General features: G+C 39.0%; 1 protein-coding gene across 7 annotated transcripts in view; it reads right to left on the reverse strand.

Moving 5' to 3' along the window:
- Positions 1-23,428, reverse strand: part of col14a1a (collagen, type XIV, alpha 1a) — a 311,666-nt gene that overhangs the window by 56,766 nt on the left and 231,472 nt on the right. For all 7 annotated transcript variants that reach the window (XR_011352149.1, XM_069920939.1, XM_069920938.1 and 4 more), the window contains exon 35: positions 14,470-14,547. Coding sequence is in view for 6 of the 7 variants with exons in the window: in XM_069920939.1 (XP_069777040.1) it covers positions 14,470-14,547 (78 nt within the window). In the remaining variant the exon portion in view is untranslated. The remainder of the gene's footprint in view (positions 1-14,469; positions 14,548-23,428) is intronic.

Raw genomic sequence — 23,428 nt, forward strand, 5'->3', positions numbered from 1 at the left:
TTGACTTAGGCTTAAATGATTATCAGATTTCTTTTATCTATTTAGCCTTAGCGGTGGCCAAGAAATGTATAGTGCTTACTTGGAAAGACAGAAATATATTAACCTTAGATAGGTGGTATTTAGAGATGAAGTCTTGTTTAATTATGGAAAAGATATCTTTTTCAATTCAAGATAAGATGTCTTTTTATAAGCTGAAGTGGACTCCATTTGTTAAGTACATGCAATTAAGTTTGACTTAAATATGTTTTATGTGTGATATTTTAGATTTGATAACTTTTTTTTTTAGTATTTTTACCTGTTATTTTTTTTTGTTTGTGAGTGTTTTTTTTATATATAATATTATTAACTTTATTAATTTTTCACTTTATTTTGGGGGGAAGGGTGGTTTTTTTTTAATATATATAGATTTTTTTAGTGGCCATATATATGGGAGGGGGGGGGGTTAGACTGATTTAAGTTAGGTCATTAATACTGTGTTGTAATAATTACTTTATTTTTATTTTTCTTTAAATGTAATTTTTTTGTTTTATTCATGTGATAAAATCTTTAAATAAAGTTTAAAAAAAAAGAGATGTCTAGCCTCCACATCCAACACATTATTTCCGCCACCTTCAACGTGATTGCACTACCTGACTCGCCTTACTCTCTCCTCCTTCTGTAGAGGCCATTCCCTCTGTGACTCTCTCGTCCACTCATCCCTTCCCACCAATCCCCCCCTTGGCACCTTCCCACCAATCCCCCCCTTCACCTGCAGCCTCACAAAGTGCCACACTTGTGTCCACACCTCCTCCCACACCGCCATTCGGGGTCCCAAACAGTCCTCCCAAATGAAGCAACATTTCACAACCTCTGCTCACTGCGACCTTTGGGCAGAAAGTACAGGTGCCTGAAACCAGAACTTCTAGTTTCAACAACAGTTTCTCGCTGACAGCTATCAGGCTCTTGAACTTCCTCTCCCTCCCTAACCCTAATGATACTCTGGGACCACAAAGCATCTGTCTGTATTATTGAAACAACACGTTTTCACTACTAACCAATCAGGAATGGTTTTTATTTATTTGTCTTCCCTGTTTATATTTATTCATTTTTTTCTCTTCTGCAATAAGTAAGAATTTCAGTGCATCTGTACATTTTATTTACGAATATGTCAAAAAACTTCATTTATTCAATTAAGCTCCAAAAACATTAATTCTCTTGCCTTGTATAATTTCTCCAGAATATACTGTCTCACGTCTCCAGACTACACTCAATGGGCCTTTCTCTGCTCATCTGACTGATCCACTGAGACCTTCCTTGAAGAGGGAAGGCACAGAAATAGGCCCTTCAGCCCAACTTCTCCATCGATCAAGCTATCCATCTAAGCCAGTCCCATTTGTTTGCCAAAGCTTTTTGCTCTGTAGCTACGAAAGATGAGATGATTTAATAGATTATGACATGTAGCACCGTAAGATTACGAGGGTGGACAGCCAGCACCTTTTCCTGGGGTAACAATAGCAAGTACCATAGGACATTGGTTTAAGGTGAGTGGAAGAAAGTTTAGGGGAGACATCAGAGGTTGGTATTTTTTTTAACCTAGAGAGTGGTGGGTGCCTGGAATGGTGAAGGATGATACGATGGAAATTTTTAAAAGACTTTTAGATAGGGTCAGGGATATAAGGAAAATAGAGAGTTATGGGTGTGAGGGAGGGAAGGATTATATTATTATGCAATAGGTTCACATAGGTCAGCACAACATTGTGGGCTGAAGGGCCTATACTGTGCTGTAATGTTCTACCTTCCATGTTCTTTTGTCATGCTGTTAGATTTAAAGGTGTCCAGGAGGAACATAATATGTTCCTCATATTCACATTTGGTCTCATCCTAACAATGGATGAGGCTGAGAACAGACATGCCGCTTTGGGAATATTTGGGAAACATTTTAAAATGTTTGGTATTTCATTGGAAGACCTGGGAGGTTTTCAGGAATTATCAGGCCAGAGGGCAGACCAAACGACCGAGGAAACGTCATCTCTATTTCTCTCTTCACCGATTCTACCTGACCTGGTGAATCTGTCAGATTCTGTCTGTTATAGGGAGTTCGAATGTGATGAAAGATTGGGGTTTGTTTCATCAGCACATGAAATTGACATCTTAATACCAGGGCACAAAGCATTCCTATAGACTGAAGTGCTGCACTGAAGTGAGCGTGAACAAGAATTAATGTAAGGATTCGATTCAGAGAGATAAGGAATTGGTACATTCTCCCTGTACCCATTAGTGGGTGCTCTAGTTCTAAAGCTATATAGGGGTTAGTTGGTTCATTGATCACATGGGACTATTTGGGCAGTGTGGGCTCATGACCTGTTACTGTGCTATGTCTCCATGAATAAAAAAAGTCGTTTATACAGGAGTTAGATGAACATTCAGAATTGGATTGTTTCAGAAGGTGTAGGATACTGGAGCAAGGCTTGTGAATGGGTCGAGTTCTGGATGTTCATGAGGAGGTTAAACAGAGAAAAGGGACTCTGAGCCGAACAGTCCTCTATCTTCGCACAGCTGATGGAGAATGGGTGAGTATATATCAGAAAGGAGACAAAATGTGTGAGAGAAAGGGGAAGGGATTACGGATAGAAGAGGATTGAAATCGAAAATCAAAGTTTTAATCAAGGTTGAGTACCCCTTATCCGAAACGCTTGGCACCAGATGAATTTTGGTTTTTAGAGCAAAGGAACTAAGCAGCACAGTAGCATCGGCAGAATACCCATATCAACAGTTAAGGAACAGCAAGAACAAACTTGCTTTCTGAGCGCCAACATGACGCCTCAAGTGAAAATTCACATGAAATCATGTTTCGTACTTATCAAAGATAAATGTAGCACCAAACTCAAGAAATTCTCCTCAACGCCTTTTTCAAATGTTTCCTCCAGTCTCATCTGCCTCGTTAACAATGGTTTTTCTCTTTTTATAAACAGACAAGATTTTTTGTTCTGTTATGAATGAATGCTGCTCTAGTGAATCAATAAGTCCATCTGACATTTTCACCATGTTGCCAATAGACACTTTTTCTGCAGTGTTAACTGAGTCATCTTCATTGCGATCACCTTGATTTAGAACAACTTCAGCTATTTCACCATCGGTCAGTGAATGAACAACTTGACCCTCATTATCAACGTTAAAAACTTCTTCAATATCCACTTCTTCCAGCTTACTGATGGACTCTGAATATATATCTTTTGCATATGTAAGGAGGTCATACAACATTTTGTTTCTCAGCTGACATATGGAATCCTTCAAAATCGCCATCTTGTTCATCATTATCACCGAACATAGTTGCAGGCCAGAGATTGTGCCAGGCATGTACAACTCTGTCTTTAGTCACTCAGTTCCAAGCGTTGGCAACAGCATATATGGCATCCTTTATGCTAAATTCCTTTTGGAAACTTGCCACACCCAAACCTGTTCATTGACGCCAGAATGTTGTTCAAGAAAATGTATTTATAGTCACTCTTTATTGATCCAAGGATACCTTGGTCACATGGCTGAATTAATGAAGTCACATTTGGGGGAAAGTACATGACATGAACATTATCTTTGATGAGCTTTTCCAGCTGGAGGATGAGGTGAAACTTGTCGAGGAATAACAAAATCTTGCCGTTGTCATCCAGTCCCGCTTCCTTGCAGTGAGCATGGCCCACTGGTACAAAATGTTTGTGAACCCAATCAGAAAAGATATCCCTAGTGACCCATGCCTTTCGGTTTGGATAATAATGGCGTGATAAGAAATTCACTCCTTTAAAACAACGAGGACGCAAGCTTTTGCCCATCACAGCAAGTTTACTCTTATGCGTGCCTACTGCATTCGGACATCCCAGCACAGTTATTCTGTCCTTGGCATCCTTAATTCCAGTAGGGGATGACTCATCAGCTGTAGTCAGTGTCTTTCTGCGGCAATAATGCCAAAATGTTGATGTTTCATCATTATAGACATGTTCTGCCGTCAGATTTTCATCAGCGATGATCTTGACAAACTTGTCAATGAATTTCTCCACTGCTTCATGGTCAGCAGATGGTTTATCTCTACAGATCTTTTTAAAAATTGATGCCGTGTCTTTTCTTAAATTTATTCAACCAGCCTGCTTAATATTCACAGTTCCCTTCAATTTTCGGCTCATAAGTGAAATGCGTTCACTGTGACGCTGACAGATTCACTCCATCAATACATAATCGACATCTTCACTTTTAGCTTTATGGAGTGTTTTTCTATTTTTCATCAACTTCTGTTCATTACATGGCAGCAGTGGGGATGTGACAGGGATTGGTGGTCATGGTTGGGAGGCCTCAGTGATTGGCGGTGGTGCTGGGGACATGGCAGGGATTAGCAGCAGTCAGTATTTTTTTTAGTGAGAATTACGCATTATTTTAATGCTTTAAAAAGCCTTCCCTTATTGTTTGTTGTTTAAAGATTGATACAAGCAATTTGCAGTTGCTACTGAGCTGTTTTTAAAAAAATGACCGGTTATCTGAAAAATTTAGTCATCTGAATAGATCCGGTCCTGACCATTTTGGATAATCGGAGTTGTGCTGCATCTCTTCGAACACGAGCTCTGTTGTCAAACAGAGCATCAGAGTCCCACATGGGCAAGTCAGGTGGTGAATTTTTTTCAACTTGTGATGTCACGTTGGCGCTAAAAAAAATTTAGTTTTTGGATCTTTGTGGTTTTCAGATCTTTGAATAATGGGTTCTCAATCTGCCCCTGAAATTCCAGGCCTTCTCCTACAACTCTGTTAATGCTCACAATTAATGATTTCACAGACATGATACTCGAGGATTTCAATGATTCCCTCAATGTGAAGGTTAAAAACCTGGTGTTTCTGATTTTTGTTAATTCTGTGACTATCCCTTTAATAATTATTGTTGTTGTGTTTGTTACCATAGTTACTATGATGTCACCATAGTTACTATGTTGTCATATCCGGGTGAACGGAGAGTTGGTATTTCATTCTTCAAAGACCATGGAGGAGACGTAAGTATTGAAATACTTTTCTTTGAATTCATCTCGTCTTATTTATTTCTTTTACATTTTATCATTTTATATCGTTGTCTTAAAATATAGCCAAATGCTTTGTTTATACATTGTTATGAAAATCTTGATGCAAAATGGTCATACCAACTAATTAAAGGCTACATAAAGCTGCAAGTTCAAAGTTTGGTTTATTGGAATTGTAATTCGGAATATCGAAGCTTATGACATGTTTTGGAATTGAAAATTACTAGAACTTGGAAAGTGTCATCTACATTATTCAAAGAAAAGTAACAAAATTGTGAACTTTGTTTGGAAGAAAGCCAGAGAAGAATCTAGAAGCCTTTGTTAGACTATGCTGGTCTGAATTGTGCAGTTTAGTATTCAAACTAAAAATGTCTGTCTGGAAAAGAGATAAAGAGAACTACCAGCCAAAGACTGGCAGGAAGCCCAAGAACGTTTTGTAAACAACCAGAGATATGGAAGCCAGTTTGTGTGCAGCCACAAAGCCATAGCCAGCGAAATTCTCTTAAAAGGACCACACAAGATACAAATTTGTTTATAGTTTCAGATCCCAGGCCAAAGCAAGAAGAAGACAGGTTGCAGTGTGAAGAACCCAAGATGGATAAGAAGACGTCTTGCCAGACTAGAGACCTAGAGCAAATAGGTCCTCTCAAAGAATTGTTTGATCGTCAGTTGAGCCAGCAAGGTGGACTGATAATATTTGGCAGAAGGTTGGAGCCAGCCACCAAAGAAGAAGTGGCTTCAACTACAAAGCAGGAAAAGGACTACGATGAGGCACTGCAGACCTCATTCACTGACTTACAGGTCAGTGGAACTGGAATGGATGAATGTACGTTGCAAAACCCCACTGGTGCTGTACCGAGTGAAATGCTGAAGATAGAGACTCAATCAGAAGTATCCGAATGTTCAGATGTGAATCCTGATGATAGTATTTCCAAGGTTATGAGCATAGGAAGGTCTTCAAAGGCATCTAGAGCAAGTACAGCTTCACGTGCTTCACGCATATCAGCTATACATGCTAAGGCGCAATCAGACTTGGCTACTATCTATAAGCAACGTGAGTAGATATTGAAAAGACGTGCTTTAGCAGATCAAGAAGCTGAAATTAATAAACAATTCCAGCAAGAAGAACAAAAAAGATTATTGAATAGAAAAAAGGAAAAACTAGATCTTGAGGAACAATATGCCTGAATATGGCCAGAGTAAAAGCATTAGCTCAGGCTTCTGCAAGATCTATCACTCACAGTGAAATACCCAAGGAGCCACCAGCAGGTCAATGGGTACCACAGCCACAAGAATCGAGTATACTTGAGCAAGGAGCCACAGTTGGTGCTGCTAATGCTCAAATGTCAATGACTAACCCAGGGGAAAGAGCTAGTGACATTCAATCTTTATGAATCTTCCCGAAAGGAGAGCACTTCAACCAGGCGCAACCATGCAAGTTGATCATACTTAATAATTGATGTCTCTTCGTGTTACTGAAGAGCTAGTGACATCACTTACGTACCAAGGATCCCCGTCAATGCCATTACTTACAACTCAAGGTCCTACATCTATGGCACCAGTTCCAGTTCTGTTTGGACCATTCACAACAAGACAACCAGTCGCACTCCATGGTGGACAAGACAATATATTATCGCTTATATAAAAACAAAATGGAGTTTCTGCTATGTTAGCATAGCAACAAGGTTCATACGGTTTACCCAAGAAGGAAACTCCAGTTTTTAATGGAGATCCTTGCAATATCTGACATTCATGAAATCCTTCGAACATCACATCGAAAGTAAAACTAAAAACGGTAAAGATCGTCTGTATTACCTGGAACAGTTTACTGGAGGACAAGTAAAAGAGTTAGTCAAAAGTTGCCAATATATGGATCCAGAACAAGGTTTTAAAAGGGCAAAAGAATTATTACATCATCATTATGGCAATGAACAGAAAATCGCAAGGGCCCACACAGACAAGATTCTTTCTTGGTCAACAATAAAATCAGAGGACACAAAGGTTTTACAAGCATATGCACTCTTTCTGAGAGGATGTTGTAATGCAATGGGAAGTAGTGTACATTTGCAAGAGGTGAATTTGCTTGCTAATTTGTCAGTTATTATAAACAAATTACCTTATAAGCTGAAGGACTTATGGAGAACCAAAGTTGCAGAGCTTAATATGATTCCCAGAAGGGACACTACCTTTGAGGATGTTGTACAATTTTTGGAATGACCTGTGCATGTTAATACTGTACCAGTATTTGGAAACATTAAGGATACTTCAATAATTCCTAAAGATGTAAAGAAGTCTAAATCATCAATTTAATAGAAATCAAAGGGAAGTACCTTTGTAACTGCTGTGTCAGATACAAGGGCAAAAAAGAACAAGGAAACAATGGAAAAGGATGATCAGATTGCTTATGAAAGCTGTCCTTTTTGCAAAGTTAAGCGTGTTTAAAAAAATATTCACAATTGGAGAAGAAGTCGTATGATGAGAAAAAACTTTTTTAAAGAAGAATGAAATATGTTTCAGTTGCTTGTGAAAAGGACACATCAGCAAAACTTGTAACAAGCAACTCAGTTGTGATATATGCAGTTTAACACATCCCAAGTTACTGCTCACTCAATGAAGTAAAGTTGAGAAGGAAGTCAAACAATCTGAATCCAAGACTAAAGACACAGTCAGAGAGTAGAGTTCAACTTCGGTTCAGACAAACAGTTTTACTGGGGCCAGTGACAAAGCTCCCTAAATAGTTCTTGTTCAAGATAAAGCTAAAAAAAGGAAGCTTTGCATTGAAAACTTATGCATTTCTTGATCCAGGAAGTACCACATCATTTTGTACTGTTGAATTAATGAATAAACTTAATCTTCATGGTAAAAGATCACAAATCTTGTTGAAGACAATGAACGATGAAAGGAACATCAAAACTAATATAGTTTCAGGATTACAGATTGCTGGATTAAATAGCAATGAATTTTGCAATCTTCCAAGTGTATATACTCAGAAGAATATACCTTATCAGGATGATATCAAACAGTGGGATCATCTAAAAGATGTTTGTTTACCCAAAATAGAGATGTTAATTGGATTAGAAGTACCAAAAGCTCTCGAACATTCAGGAATAAGAAGAAGTCAAAATGACGGACCTTATGCCATGAGAACGTTGCTTGGATGAACAATTAATAGACTATTAAGAGGAAAAATGAATAATGATATGGGGTTGTCGAAAGTAAACATCAACAGAATTTTAGTTGTCAAAATTCATGATCTATGGGAACAACAGTTTAAAATTGATTTTCCTGAATGTCTCAAAGATATTTAAGAATCTTCGAAGAAGGACAAACAGTTTATGGATTTAGTTTCAAATTCTGTTAAACATGTTGATGGTCATTACTGAATAGCATTACCTTTGAAGAAGAGAAGCTTGTATGCCAGATAATAAAATAATTGCAGAACAGCGTATGCTGAATTTGAAGAGAAAATTCAAAAGAAATTCTTCCTTTCATTTGGAATATACCAATGTCATGTTGGACATGATAGCCAGGGTTACGTAGAAAAGGTATCAGAAGATATCTTGGAACGTAAAGATGGAAGAAAATGGTATTTACCTCATTATGGATTACTTTAATAGGTGTTCTAATAAGATTTTGTAAAAAGCCTATTGTAATTGCTGCAGATATTAAAATGATGTTTCATCAAATAAAAGTACTATCAGAAGATTGTGATTTTCTACGATTGTTATGGTGGCCTAATGGCGATTATATTAAAGATGTGATTGAATACAGAAGGACAGTTCATTTATTTGGAACAACTTCGTCACTGAGTTGTGCAAATTTTGCTCTTGATAATGAAGAGCAATTTAGTTCTCAAACTACAAACAACATCAGAAATAATTTCTATGTTGATGATTGTCTCACTTCAGTGGTTTCAGAAAAAGAAACAATAGATCTTTATCGTGAGTTAAAGGAGATCTATAATAAAGGAGGTTTCTTCCTTATGAAATGGATTAGCAACAGTTGAGATGTGTTGGCTGTTATTCCTGAGACAGAAAGAGCAAAGGAGATAAAACATCTTGATTTGGATTGTGACGTTCTACCTGTCGAAAGGATTCTGGGAGTGTAATGGTGCGTCAATCTGATGTTTTAAAATTCAAAATTGTTTGGAAAGAATGGCCTTTAACAAGAAGATGTATTCTTTCGATCATAAGCTCAATATTTGATCCTTTGGGAATATTGGCACCAGTAGTATTAATAGCCAAGAAAATTCTGCAAGAATTGTGAAGAAGAAAATTTGGATGGGATGAAACTATACCAGATTCCATCACACAAGATTGGATGAATTGGATTGAGAGTCTTAAAATGTGAGAAAGTTTTGAAGTCAACAGATGTTTTAAACCAACAGACTTTGGAATTGCCACATTTACTCAGTTACACCATTTTGCTGATGCAAGCGTAGGTGGTTTTGGTCCTGTCAGTTATTTAGTACTGAGAAGTAACCAAGAGCGAGTACATTGTGGATTTGTAATGGGAAAAGCCAGAGTGGCTCCATTAAAGCCAGTCACCATATCTCGCATGGAATTGACTGCCGCTACTATGGCGAGTAAAATGGACACTGAGTTAAGAAGAGAATTACAAATGGAGTTAGCAGATTCTATGTTTTGGTCTGATAGTACATCAGTACTTAAATACATTAATAACAAAAGCACGAGGTTTCGTACCTTTGCGACTAACAAAATTAATGAGATCAAAAATGTTTTGTATGCTAATCAATGGAGATATGTTAAAACAGTGGATACTCCAGCAGACGTGGCTTCACAAGGATCAAAAGTTCAATCATTTCTGAAAAGAGCCAACACTTGGGTATTCGGTGCTCAATTTCTTACGCAATCTCAAGAAGATTGGCCTCAAAATCCAGAAGAGTTATAAGAATTTTCAATGGAAAATTCAGAAATCCAAAACACTAAGTGAATACTATTCAAATATCTTATGAAGAAGATCTGATTATTCTATAATTTGCTATTATTCTTCATGGTTTTGCTTGAAAAGGGCAATAGCATTGATTCTTAGATTAAAAACTATGTTTTTACACCATTTCAAGAAAGAGAGTCTAAAGTCTCAAAAGAGCTGTTACCTAACAGCTGAATTGGTCAATGCTGAATTGGAGATAATTCGTTATTGTCAATGCATCGAGACGGCATCCCAACCTTGATGCGGAAAAAGCTTTTAATAGGGTTGAATGTAATTTTCTATTTAAGGTGTTGGAGAAGTTTAATTTCGGCCCTTTTTTTATTGGTTTGGTTAAGGCATTGTATAAAAATCCGATTGCTAGGGTGGTGGCAATTGGTCAAATTTCTCTGCCATTTAAACGATCACGATCAACTTGTCAATGTTGTCTATTATCACCAGCCTTGTTTGCATTGGTCATTGAACCAGTAGCTCAGACAATTTGACAGAATGGATAAGAATTGCAGATGATGAATATAAGATTAATTTATTTGCTGATGATGTTTTGATTTATTTGACACATCCAGAACAGTCTTTGAAATATTTACAAGAATGTTTGGTTCAATTTGGAGAGTTATCTGGGTATAAGGTGAATTGGGATAAGAGTGAGATATTGCCAATTTTGGAAGAGTGTAAAAATATTATAAAATTAAGATGGTCTGATAAAATTAAATATTTAGGGGTGACTGTGAATGCAAATTATCAAATCTTTATATAAGTTAAATTATGTACCCTTATTGAAAAAGATTAAAATGGAAGGATCTTCCATTAACATTAATAGGTTGAGTAAATTGTATTAAAATGAATATTTTTCCTCGTATTCATTATTTATTCCAGTCAATACCATGTTTACTTTCAAAGGTTTTTTTTCAGGATTTGAATAAGGTGGTGAGGAAATTTTTATGGAGGGGAAAATTAGCCCGAGTAGCTTTGCAGAAATTGAAATGGAAATATGCATTAGGTGGACTTCAGTTACCTCATTTTCAAAATTACTACGAAGCTGCACAGTTGAAGTTTATTAGTAGAATGATGGATATTAATCAGCCTCCTAGTTGGGCTAAGGTGGACTTAGCTTGTATTTCTGAATTTGATGTTCATCAGTTTATATGTAAGTGGAATTTGAATTTATTGCAGGGATATGATATGCCAGTATTAAAACATTTGTTAAAGATATGGGTTAAAAGAAATGAGGTTATAGGAACAAAAGGTAAATTATCAATTCAAACTCTGTTATATCAAAATCAGCTTATTCCTTTTTCAATGTTTAATAGGTATTTAAAGATATGGTATTTTCAGGGTGAAAATAAGAGTGATTCACGATTGTTTTGAAGAAGGACAATTTCTTTCTTTCAATCAATTGAGGGAGAAATTTGATATACCAGTAAATTATTTATTTGTGTATTATAAACTCAGTGCTTTGATAAGGAATAATTATGGTAAAGAGATGAGTTTACCGAAGTTAACGAAATTTGAATCTTTGATTTCCTTTATACCAAAGAGAGGTTTTATTTCAGATATGTATCCATTGTTACAGGAAACTATGGAAAAACCGAATATGGAGAAATCTAGAAATAAATGGGAAAGTGATTTAACTTATGTTATACCTCAAGAGGATTGGGAGGTTATGTGTCATGAAGGGGTAACTAAATTGACTAATGATTCTTGTTTTAGATGTGGGTTAAGTACTGGAACTTTTTTGCATGCAGTTTGGTCTTGTGATAGGGTAAAACCATTTTGGGAAAAAGTAAGGTTGGTTTTGGAGAAATTATTTAAAATTAAATTACCATGAGATCCAGAGATTTTTTTTGTTGGGTTTTATGGTTTCGTTGACTGGCTTGGGGTTGGTTAAGTTTCAAATTGCATTTATTTGTCTGGCATTATCTGTGGCACGAAAACGTGTAGCAATTACTTGGAAAGACAATGTAGAGATTAATATAGTACGTTGGCATAATGAATTGAGATCTTGTATATTCTTTCTTTGGCTTGGCTTCGCGGACGAAGATTTATGGAGGGGGTAAAAAGTCCATGTCAGCTGCAGGCTCGTTTGTGGCTGACAAGTCCGATGCGGGACAGGCAGACACGGTTGCAGCGGTTGCAGGGGAAAATTGGTTGGTTGGGGTTGGGTGTTGGGTTTTTCCTCCTTTGCCTTTTGTCAGTATATGTATATATATATATATATATATATATATATATATATAAATATATATATATATATATATATATGTGTGTATATATATATATATATATATATATATATGGAGAAAATAACATAATTTACAAGATAATTACTCTTTTTTTGGTTAAAAAGTGGTAATCTTATTTAGAATATATGAGTTTGGAAATATCTTAAAATACTGTATATGTTAAATGATTTTTTTGGCTCCCCTTGAGGGGGCTGGCTGGGGCAGGGGGGAGGGAGGGGGGTTTATTATATTGTATAAAAATCTTTTTTTTCTGTTGTTATTGATTTTACGTTGTTTTTAAAAGTTTATAAATACAGTTTTTAAAAAAAGAAATGAAGCATCCAATTATATTAGCTAAGGAATTTCATATTTCTGAAGTTATTGTTCAACATGTACATCTAAAAACAGATCATGGTGGTTGTAATCACGTGTTATCAGAATTTTGCCAGAAATATTGGATACTTGGTGCTTCAACATTGATCAAAAGAATTATTTCAAAATATGTTATTTGTCAATGTGCAAATGCTAAACCTGGACAACAACAAATGGCAAATTTACCACAAGACAGAGTTTTGCCTGATAAACCCCCATTTACATACGTGGGAGTTGATTATTTTGGTCTTTTGCGAGGAAGACGTGTTGAAAAATGATACAGAGCTTGTTTTACTTGTTTGACTATGAGAACAATTCATATCGAAGTAGGGTCATCGCGTGATACAGACTCTTTTATCAATGTTCTTCGACGTTTTATTGCCAGACATGGTCGAGTAAAAGAATTACGTTCTGATAACTGATTTAATTTTACAGGAGCTTAACTAGAGTTACAAAAAACAATTCAAAATTGGAATCAACTTCAAATTCATAATTCATTAGAAACATAGAAAAATAGGTGCAGGAGTAGGCCATTTGGTCCTTTAAGCCTACACCACCATTCAATATGATCATGGCTGATCAGTACCCAGTTCCTGCCTTCTCCCCATACCCCTTGATCCTCTTAACCACAAGGGCCAAATCTAACCTACTCTTAAATATTGACAAGGAACCGACCTCAACTACTTCCTGTGGCAAAAAATTCCCCAGATCAACCACCCTTTGGTAGAATAAAATTTTCCTCATCTCAGTCCTAAAAAACATCCCCCTGGTTCTGGTTTTTCCCAGCATTGGAAACAAACTTCCTGCGTGTAGTCAGTATAAACCCTTAAGAATTTTATATGTTTCCATAAGATCCCCCCTCAATCTTCTAAATTCCAGAGAATACAAGCCCAGTCCATCCAACCTTTCTTCAAATGCAAGTTCTTCCATCCTTGGAAGGAATAGAAAAGTCTAGCGAATCTTCTCTGCACCCCCTCCATGGCAAGGATGTCCTTCCTCAGATAAGGAGACCAAAACTCCAGATGTGGTCTCACCAAGGCCCTGTACAGCTGCAGCAGGACTCTGTATTCCTGTACTCAAATCGTCTTGCTATGAATGCCAACATAGCATTCGCTTTCTTCACCGCCTGGTGCACCTGCAGGCCAACTTTCGATGACTGATGCACAGCAACACCCAAGCGATTTTAAATAGTCGTCCAATAACAAAAATTTTTATCGATTCAAATGACATCGAGACACTTACACCAAATCAACTCTTAATTCTTAAATCTAAACCTTTAATTCCTCCGGGTCAATTTCAGAAAGAAGATATTTATGTAAGACGCAGATGGAGACAAGTGCAGTTTATTGCGAATTTATTTTGGAAAAGATGACTTAAAGAATATCTTTCATTATTACAAGAAAGACAAAAATGGTCTAAAGCTAAACACAATTTTGTATGCTGAGACACTGTAATTATCAAGGATGATTCTGCATTTCCTGGGAAAATTCGTCTACACTCAAGCATATGATGTGTCTCCATGGAGGGCTGTTAGATACCATGGATGTAATGACCACAGCTTCAGTGTGCAATAAGTGGGTGGGAAAATTCAGCACCAGATACCCAAGAGGCATGAGATGATGTCAACCCCAACCACCTCCCACACCCTTCATTTGGTCATCAAGGGGCAAAGTGTGCTGAAACCTTCCTGTGTATTTACCAGACAGACTGTGAGCAGTTTCCAACCAAACTATCACTGGCTGCAAACATTTGAGGGAGATAACCAAAACACAAGGGTTGCAGAAACTGCCGGAGTGGTGGGGGTGTGCCGTTAACACATTCAACAGCCCCTCTCAGCTGTGATGAATGTCCTCCTCGATACTCACACAACCAGCTCAAGCAGAAGTCAGTGTACTCACCAGAGCAGGAAGCTCACAGCACTTGTCCCTGTTTGCATAGGATGTGGAACAGGAAATATCAAATCCTTGCAACTGGAACTGGAAAATGAAAGAGAAATCCTTATGAAGGCCAAGTGCAGATAATAGATAATACACCTCAAAATCATTCTGTTCACATTCTACCTTTAATAAACAAACTCCCAAATGTGGGGGAAACTGACCTTCTCCACAACACTACCATAAATCAATCTCTGCCTCTGACAATGCTGGGGTCACCACTGGCCAGGAACTCAACTGGACCTGGCACAGGCATACTGGGACTACAATCCTGTGGGGAGTGCTGAAACTCCAAGGCCTTCTCATGACTGACAAGCACAAGGCAGGAGTGTCAGATTGAAGGCTGCTGCAATGCTCAGTCAGTAGTGGATTAACTACCACCTGGGTGGGTCACCAGGCTGAGCTTTTGTAAGGACCCTTCTGACCTTGCCCCCCCTGCCCCACCCTTCATTCAATAGAATAGAGTGGCATTGTTACATTAAATAACTTACATTAGAGGTCTCCGAAGTGGTCAATATCAATCCCTGGGGATTAATGTGACTATCCATGGGGTCGAAAAATCTGGTGTCAATTTAACTTTGGATTGAAAGAATTGTAGAGTCCAAGGTCCCCACTCTAGCCAGGAGTCTGACCTTCTCACTTCTGCCGGAAGGCAGTTTGAGGCCCCTGCTCCTGACAGGAGCACAACATCTTCCAGGAGGGAGCCTGACGTCCCCGTTCCTACTGGGAGGGAGCCTAACGTCCCCCTCCTTTCGGGGCCCCTAGGCTTAAGCTTACTCAGCCTAATGGTTCATCTGCCACTCTCCATTTGCAAGCATCTAGGTCAGAGCCCCTATTCCACTATCCTGAACACCAGTCCATCCCTTGCTGGCACACAGAGGATGCAATTACTCAATTATCAGAAATCAAGACAAGGGCAGAAGGAACAAAGGGACACCAGCATATCTGGAGTTAAACACAAATATCTGCAGTTGCCGGGTTCGAGTGCATTACATCAATGTTCTGAAGAAACTCAAAAGGTCACACAGCATCCATAGGAAATAAAGGGTAACCAGAATTTCGGGCCTGAGCCCTTCGTCAGCAATAAACAAAAACAGGCAGGAGTCTGAATAAAACCAGGCGGCACTAACATTGACTTCTCCAAATTACCATTCACTTCCCTCCCCATCTCTCTATTTCTCTAACCTGTGTCTCCTTTCCTCCAGCTCCCCTTTCCTTCTTAGTCCTCTCCCTTATCACTTCTCAGCTTTTTTCTCTTCTACCCTCCATCCTGAATCCTGAATCCACCTATGACCTCTTTACTTGTGAATCTGTAAATCCCCTCCCTTTCCCTTCAGCCCTCTTCACTACTCCTTACACCCCCCCCAACCATCGCACCTTTTTATTCGGTCGTCTGTCTTTTTTGTTTATACTTGATATAGGTCCCAGGCCCAAGACATTGGTTACCTTTTTTTTTTCGTGTGAAATGCTGCGTGACCTGCTGAGTTTCTCCAGCACATTAGCATATTACCACCATCTCTGGGATTCCCACCAAATCTCTGAGAGCTCATCCTGACTTAGAAGAACATCATCTCTTCATTGTCACTGAACATTCTCCCCGACAGCATAGCAGGACCACCCCACTCTCAGGAATGATTAAAAATAGGCAATAAAAGCCAGCCTCATTAGTAACACCCACGCCAAATGAGAGGATAAAATAACAGGGAAAAAAGATTCTAGTGTTTCATGGATGGTATATATTCTGACAACATCCCCTCTACAAACTTTTAATTTAATGATATAACACTGTAGAAAACCTGCAAGATTCATGAAACCTGTGCTTCCCAATTATACCCAATTAACCTACCAATCCTGTATGTTTTTGTTATTTATGTGGGATGAAACCAGAGTACCCATGCAGGTTACGGGGAGAATGTACAAACTCCTCACAGACAGCGGGAGATTCAAATGTGGCTTGCTGGTGCTGTAACAGTATTGCCTCAACTGCACAGACATGCAAAGTCTAAAGTGGACAAGAACTTACTTAAGTGACCTAATTAACTATGCGCAAACACCAATCAAGAACTTTTCGCATCAGCAAATCCATTCTCAGACTCTCTGTGCTGATTGAATTTAGGAGTGTTGCCAAGATTACTCAATCCAGAAGGGGGTGCCCTCTAACTACTCCACCTGACCCCTTGGACTACCTAGGTAGGCAGCTGAATGTGTGCATCACTGGTCTCCATCCAGTCCAGGTCCTGGCTGAGACAAAGTTGAGGCAAGATTCAACCAGCAAAAGACACCCCCCCCCCAATTCCCCTGCTGAAAGCTTTCATATTGCTGTGCTCATCAGCAGTGTGATGAACAAGGGCTGCTCTGGTTGGAAATATCTGGGTGGGAACAGCATCCTCTGAAGGATACCAGTCATGTTGGATGCCAAGCAAAAATCATGCCCAAAGTCCCTCAGCTTACGCATTGGAAGTACATCAAATTAACAACAGAAAATCACTCAATCGAGTCACAATAACCATCCTATCAGTTGCTGCAACCAATTACACTGGACTAATGTCACAGACTGGATAATTATAGAAAGTCACTTTCATTCTTCTCAACTTCAGGATGTCACGTGATTCTTTACTGCCAATGAATTGTAGTCATGGTTGCAGCACGGAAGCACCCAATTTCTCCACAGCAAGACCAGCTGGGAGTAGTGGCCAGGTCATCTGTGTTATGATGCTGGTCAGGGATAAGTCTTTATTAGGAAACCCTGTTCATCTTCAAAACAGTGCCATGAAATCTTTTACTTCCTTTTTTAAATTGCATTAAAAAAATGTCCATGCATGTAATCATAACCAAATGTAAAATACAATATTCAAATATTAATTTCAAGTCCATCATACATGATAGTATAAACCCCCCCCCCCACCCTCTCCCCTTAACAAAGCCTCAAGAAGAGAAAAAGAAAGAAATAAGAAAAATAAAAATAAAAATAGAAACCTGGTTGCCAGAGGACATCACACAGTTCTGACCATTTATATCTTTTCATACTTCAAGGAGGTTAACAATGTTTCGAAGTTTAGGGAAAATATCTATAAATTAATTCCCACAATTTGTAAATACAGTCACCAAATTTTCAAAAATACATTATATTTATTTCTCAGATTAGAAGTAATCTTCTCAAGAGGGACACAGCTATGCATTTCTGAGTTCCATCACTCCATATCTAAATGGGTGACCGATTTCCATGTTACTGCTATATATTTTCTTGCTTCTGCCGTGGCAATCTTTACAAAAATTTCACTTTTGGTCTTATCACTTCAATACTGCCTAATAAAAATAACCCTTTTTTTGGTGGGGGATTTTAATTCCTGTAACCTGTTCTCAAAAAATTATCAACGTTGATAAATATGGATCAGACAGGATTTTTAAAATAGATAACTTGCGGACAATGTAACTAGTTTACTTAGTATAATACATTTGGCACAAAAGAGGGAAGATCCAAGTGTGGCAATGGCTTTAGATGCAGGAAAAGTAATTAGAATGGGACTATTTGTTTAAGGCGTTTGAAAGATTTGGAATGGGACAGTTATTTGAAAATTGGGTTAGAGCCTTATATAATGAACCTAAGGCTAAAGTTGTAACAAATGGGCAGGTTTCAGCTCCATTTCAGTTAACTAGATCTAGTAGACAAGGATGTCCATTATTACCTGCTCTATTTGACAGAGCAATTACTTCATTATGTAAATTATAGTTAAGATTGGAGGAATATGGGAAAGTATCGGGTTATAAATTAAATAGGGACAAAAGTGAAATTATGCCTCTTACTATATAGGATTATACTCAGTGCCAACGAGATACCCAATTTAAATGGCTGGTGATTGGAATTAAATATTCAGGGATAAGGGTAGATAATAAATTAAATAATTTATATAAATTGAATTATTTACCTTTACTTAAGAAAATTGGAGAAGATTTGAATAGATGGATGGTACTGCCAATAACGTAATTGGGTATGGGTAATTGTGTTAAAATGAATATATTCCCTAGAGAACAATACCTATTTCAAACATTGCCAATAGTGTTACCACAGAAACTTTTTTTTTAATTATTCACACTATGAACCATATTAAGCAAAATACACACAAACATTTCCCTCTTGAATATACACAGTGTCATTTTCTCCCCTTTTTCCCCCCTCCCTTGTAAATTGTGTCATCTAATTTTACAAACTGGATCAGTTCATTTCGTCTTCTTCTCATTCTATCATTTTAGGGGGTGGAGGTCCGCGGTAGGCCCTCTCTGTTGTGTTCCATGTATGGTTCCAAAATTTGTTTGAATACTGTGACTTTATTTTTTTAATTATATGTTATTTTTTCCAATGGAATACATTTATTCATTTCTATGTACTATTGCTGTACTCTCAGGCTCTCTTCTGATTTCCAGGTTGACATTATACATTTTTTTGCTACAGCTAAGGCTATCATAATAAATCTATTTTGTGCTTCATCCAATTTGAGGCCTAGTTCTTTACTTCTTATATTACTTAGAAGAAAGTTCTCTGGATTTTTTGGTATGTTGCTTTTTGTGATTTTATTTAATACCTCATTTAGATCTTCCCAAAACTTTTCCACTTTCTCACATGCCCAAATTGCATGTACTGTTGTTCCCATTTCCTTCTTACATCGAAAACATCTATCTGATACTGTTGGGTCCCATTTATTTAACTTTTGGGGTGTGATATCTAGCCTGTTTAACCAATTATATTGTATCATGCATAACCTCGTGCTTATTGTATTTCTCTTAGTTCCGGAGCATAGCTTTTCCCATTTTTCATTTTTTATCTTTTGTTTGGGAGAAATTTTTCAAAGGTTAAATAAATGTATAAGAAATTTTCTTTGAAGGGGTAAGATGTGAGAGTTTCTTTAGATAAACTGACATGGAAGTTTGAGCTAGGAGGTTTACAGTAACCAAATTTTAAAAACTATTTTAAAGGAGCTCAAATTAGGTTTCTTGCTTCATCTTTTGCTGAGGGAGTAAAGCCAGTATGGATTAAAATAGAAATTGATAAAATAGGAGAGTTCCACCCCTTTTACACAGAGATCCCACTTAATTGGCGCATGAACAACCCGTGTTTAAAGCCAAGTCGGGTCATTCACACTGAACCAAGAAAAGTTCAGTCAGTGCAACATCTTACATAGCAACCTGGCACTCTGGAGCAAACGGAGGCGGGACCTGCAGCATTACAGTGTCAGCATCCTGTGTGTGTGTTTGTCCGGCATTGACCTCGTTGCGACTTTGTTGCTGCCGTTTCGAGTTTGAATCTCCTACTGGTAAGTCACATGCATTCAACATCATTAATGCATCACAGCTTTCGACTGTCCTGGACCCGGGAAGGTGGTTAACATATCGGCTTTGATACTACCTACCTTGGTGGGTAATACATGGGATGAAAATTACCCCCATCCCGCATTCGTTGTGTTCACACAGGTAAGTGAAACAGTTAAAAGGCAGTTAATTCCCTTCTTTTAGCAGCTGTGTTTGACAGTGGCCCTGGCGAATCCCCAATGGTTCCAGCCACAATGAACATGCCTCTCACTGGCACTCACCTCCACCTGCCGGTACAATTCCCTCTGACACTCTCGGTGTACTCTCCCACTGCCCACCCATCTTTTCCCCACTATTCAATCTGTTGCAACACTCCCCTGTAGAAGCTGCTGCATCCCAACTGTGAGGAACTGCAACAGTTCGCTGGAACATCTCACCTGCCCCTTCTGTGAACCTTCGCAGGACACACCCAGCTTCCATTTGACTTTCGCAGACAAAATGTCAGGTGACACACGGTGCCACTTCAACATCAAAAGAACAGAACTGGAAGGCAGCAGCAGGTCCATGCTGGTTCTCAGATCAACATGGACGATCCCCAGAGACTAATCAGAAGAGCAGGGGAAGTCTCTGGCGTGAACGCCTTGAGTAGAAACCCAAAGCAAATATACCAGGTCACCACTGTACTGAGGGAGCAGGTTGGGCTGCACTTCCTCTGGTACAAACACAGCTACACCCAGACGGGTGTCTTTTATGTGAAGTGCTTTGTAAAGATGAATACAATAATGAAATACAATAGAGTTGCAACATCTTTCTTGCACAAGAATAATTGGGAATATTTATGATTGAGCCTTCTTGTGTATTTTTTGATTCCTTTTAATTCAAATTATGCATACTATTGTAGTTATTTATGTTACAAGGACCTGGTTGACTGCAGCAAATAAGAATTCAATGCATATGTGCATTGTACACTGTGTATGACAATAAACTCATCATCATTAAATCATTTTCTTTTTTTTAATTAGACTTCTTGGTTCGGCTGGGAGTCGGAGGAGGAGCTTGGAGAGAGTCGGGCTGTGAATCAGAGGAGGAGGAGCTTGCTGAAAGTGAGTCAGAGGAGGAGGAGCTTGCTGAAAGTGAGGAGAAGGTAAGCTATTAAAGTCGAGGGGCTTACCGGGGCTTGGGCCTACTTGGTTCGGCTGGGAGTCAGAGGAGGAGCTTGGAGAGAGTCGGGCTGTGAGTCAGAGGAGGAGGAGCTTGCTGAAAGTGAGTCAGAGGAGGAGGAGCTTGTTGAAAGTGAGTCAGAGGAGGAGGAGCTTGCTGAAAGTGAGTCTGAGGAGGAGGAGCTTGCTGAAAGTGAGTCAGAGGAGCTTGCTGAAAGTGAGGAGAAGGTAAGCTATTAAAGTCGGGGGCTTACCGGGGCTTGGGCCTACTTGGTTCAGCTGGGAGTCGGAGGAGGAGCTTTGAGAGAGTCGGGCTGTGAATCAGAGGAGGAGGAGCTTGCTGAAAGTGACAGGGTTAATTGGTCAAGGGGCCAATAAAAGGAGTGAAAGGGGGAGGGAGCAGCCAGCGAGGAGTGGCTCAGTGAGTGAGTGGAGCAGTGAAGGAGTGAGACTTGCTGGCTTTGGCTTAGGCGAAAGCAGGCAAGGAGAAAAGGTAAGCTGAGTTATTTGCCTTTGTATTCAGAGTCATGCCAATAGGGTTAGTGCTCTGTACTGGGTGTCAGATGTGGGAATAATGGGTGACCTCCACCCTCCCAAATGGCCACATCTGCACCAGGTGTACCGAGATGCAGTTACTAAGGGAACGAATTAGGGATATGAAGTTGCAGATTGATGACCTGCGGCTTGTAAGGGAGAGTGAGGAGTTAATCGACTCAACTTTCAGGTCGATAAATACTCCACAACCCGTGTCAGATAAGGGGGGGAAAGAAAAAAGCAAGAAAAACGGAGAGCACACCAGTGACTATCCCACTCAGCAACAGTTATGTTGTGTTGGATTCTGTTGAGGGAGATGACCGGTCAGAAGATGGCCACGGGCACCAGGTCAATGGCAATGAGCCTGGCGGAGTGGTGCAAAAGAAAAGGAAAAGGAGAAATGCAGTAGTTATTGGGGACTCCATTGTCAGGGGTATCTGTGAACCAGATAAGTATACCCGCATGGTGTGCTACCTCCCTGGTGCAAGGGTACGAGATATCACAAATCGGGTCCAAAATATTCTGAGAGGAGAGGGAGAGCAGCCTGATGTCTTGGTACATGTGGGTACAAACGACATTGACAAGAAAAGGGAGGAGGTAATGAAAAGGGAGCTGGGACGAAAGCTGAAAGACAGGAACGCTAGGGTGGTGATCTCGGGATTGCTACCTGTTCCAAATCAAAGTGATGAAAAGAATGTAAGGATAAGGAAAATGAACGTGTGGCTGAGGTGCTGGTGTACAAGGCAAGGATTTGGCTTCTTGGATCATTGGGATCTCTTTTGGGGAAGGCATGATCATTACAAGAGGGACGGGTTGCACCTAAATCCAAAAGGTGTCAACATTTTGGCAAGTATGTTTGGTACAGCAATGGGGCAAGGTTTAAACTAATTTGGCAGGGGTATGGGAACCAGAGTGATAGGGAAAAGGGTAGGGAAGATAAAGTAATGGCCAGGAAAAGTAAAATAGGAAAAATAATGTTGGGAGGAGAAAGTAAAAAATCAGATGGTGCAGCGAGTTTTCGGGTCAATGATAGTCTTAAGAAAATTACAATCTAAAATAGTGGGCAGAAAAATCAAAAGAAAAGGTTACAGAAGTCACTAGATATTAAAAGGACAAAGAGCATAAGGGCACTTTATCTGAATGCCCGCAGTATTAGAAATAAGGTTAGTGAACTTGAGGTGCAAATCAGTACCCATGCCTATGATTTGGTAGCCATCACGGAAACATGGCTACAAGGTAACCCTAAATGGGAATTAAACTTTCAAGGGTATCAGGTGGTGCAAAGAGATAGACAGGATGGTAAGGGAGGTGGAGTTGCACTCTTAATCAAAGATGAGCTCCAGGCAGTAGTGAGGAATGATATAAGATCTAAAGAGCATAATGTTGAGTCCATTTGGGTAAAGATAAAGAATAACAAAGGGAAAAAATTATTGGTGGGTGTTATCTATCGCCCACCATATAACAATAGTTTAGTGGCACAGGAAATAAATAGAGAGATAAGTGAGGCATGTAATAATGATACGGCAGTTGTCATGGGGGACTTTAACTTCCACATAGATTGGGAAAATCAAGTTGGTCATGGGAGTCTGGAAGAGGACTTCATAGAATGCATCCGCGATAGCTTTCTTGAGCAGCATGTTAAGGAACCCACAAGAGAAAATGCTCTCCTGGATCTAGTGTTGTGCAATGAGATAGGTAGAGTAAATGATGTAATAGTCAGAGACCATCTGGGAAAAAGCGATCATAGTATGATTGAATTTCTCATTCAGATGGAAGGGGAAATAGATCTAAAACTAATATATTATGCTTAAACAGGGGTGACTACCATAGGATGAGGGAGGAATTGGGCAGAATGGACTGGGAGCACAGGCTAATTGATGAAACAGTTGAGGAACAGTGGAAGATTTTCAAAGAAATATTTTGTA

This window comes from Narcine bancroftii, chromosome 2 (assembly GCF_036971445.1).
Source record: "Narcine bancroftii isolate sNarBan1 chromosome 2, sNarBan1.hap1, whole genome shotgun sequence".
In the NCBI taxonomy this organism is placed as follows: domain Eukaryota; kingdom Metazoa; phylum Chordata; class Chondrichthyes; order Torpediniformes; family Narcinidae; genus Narcine; species Narcine bancroftii.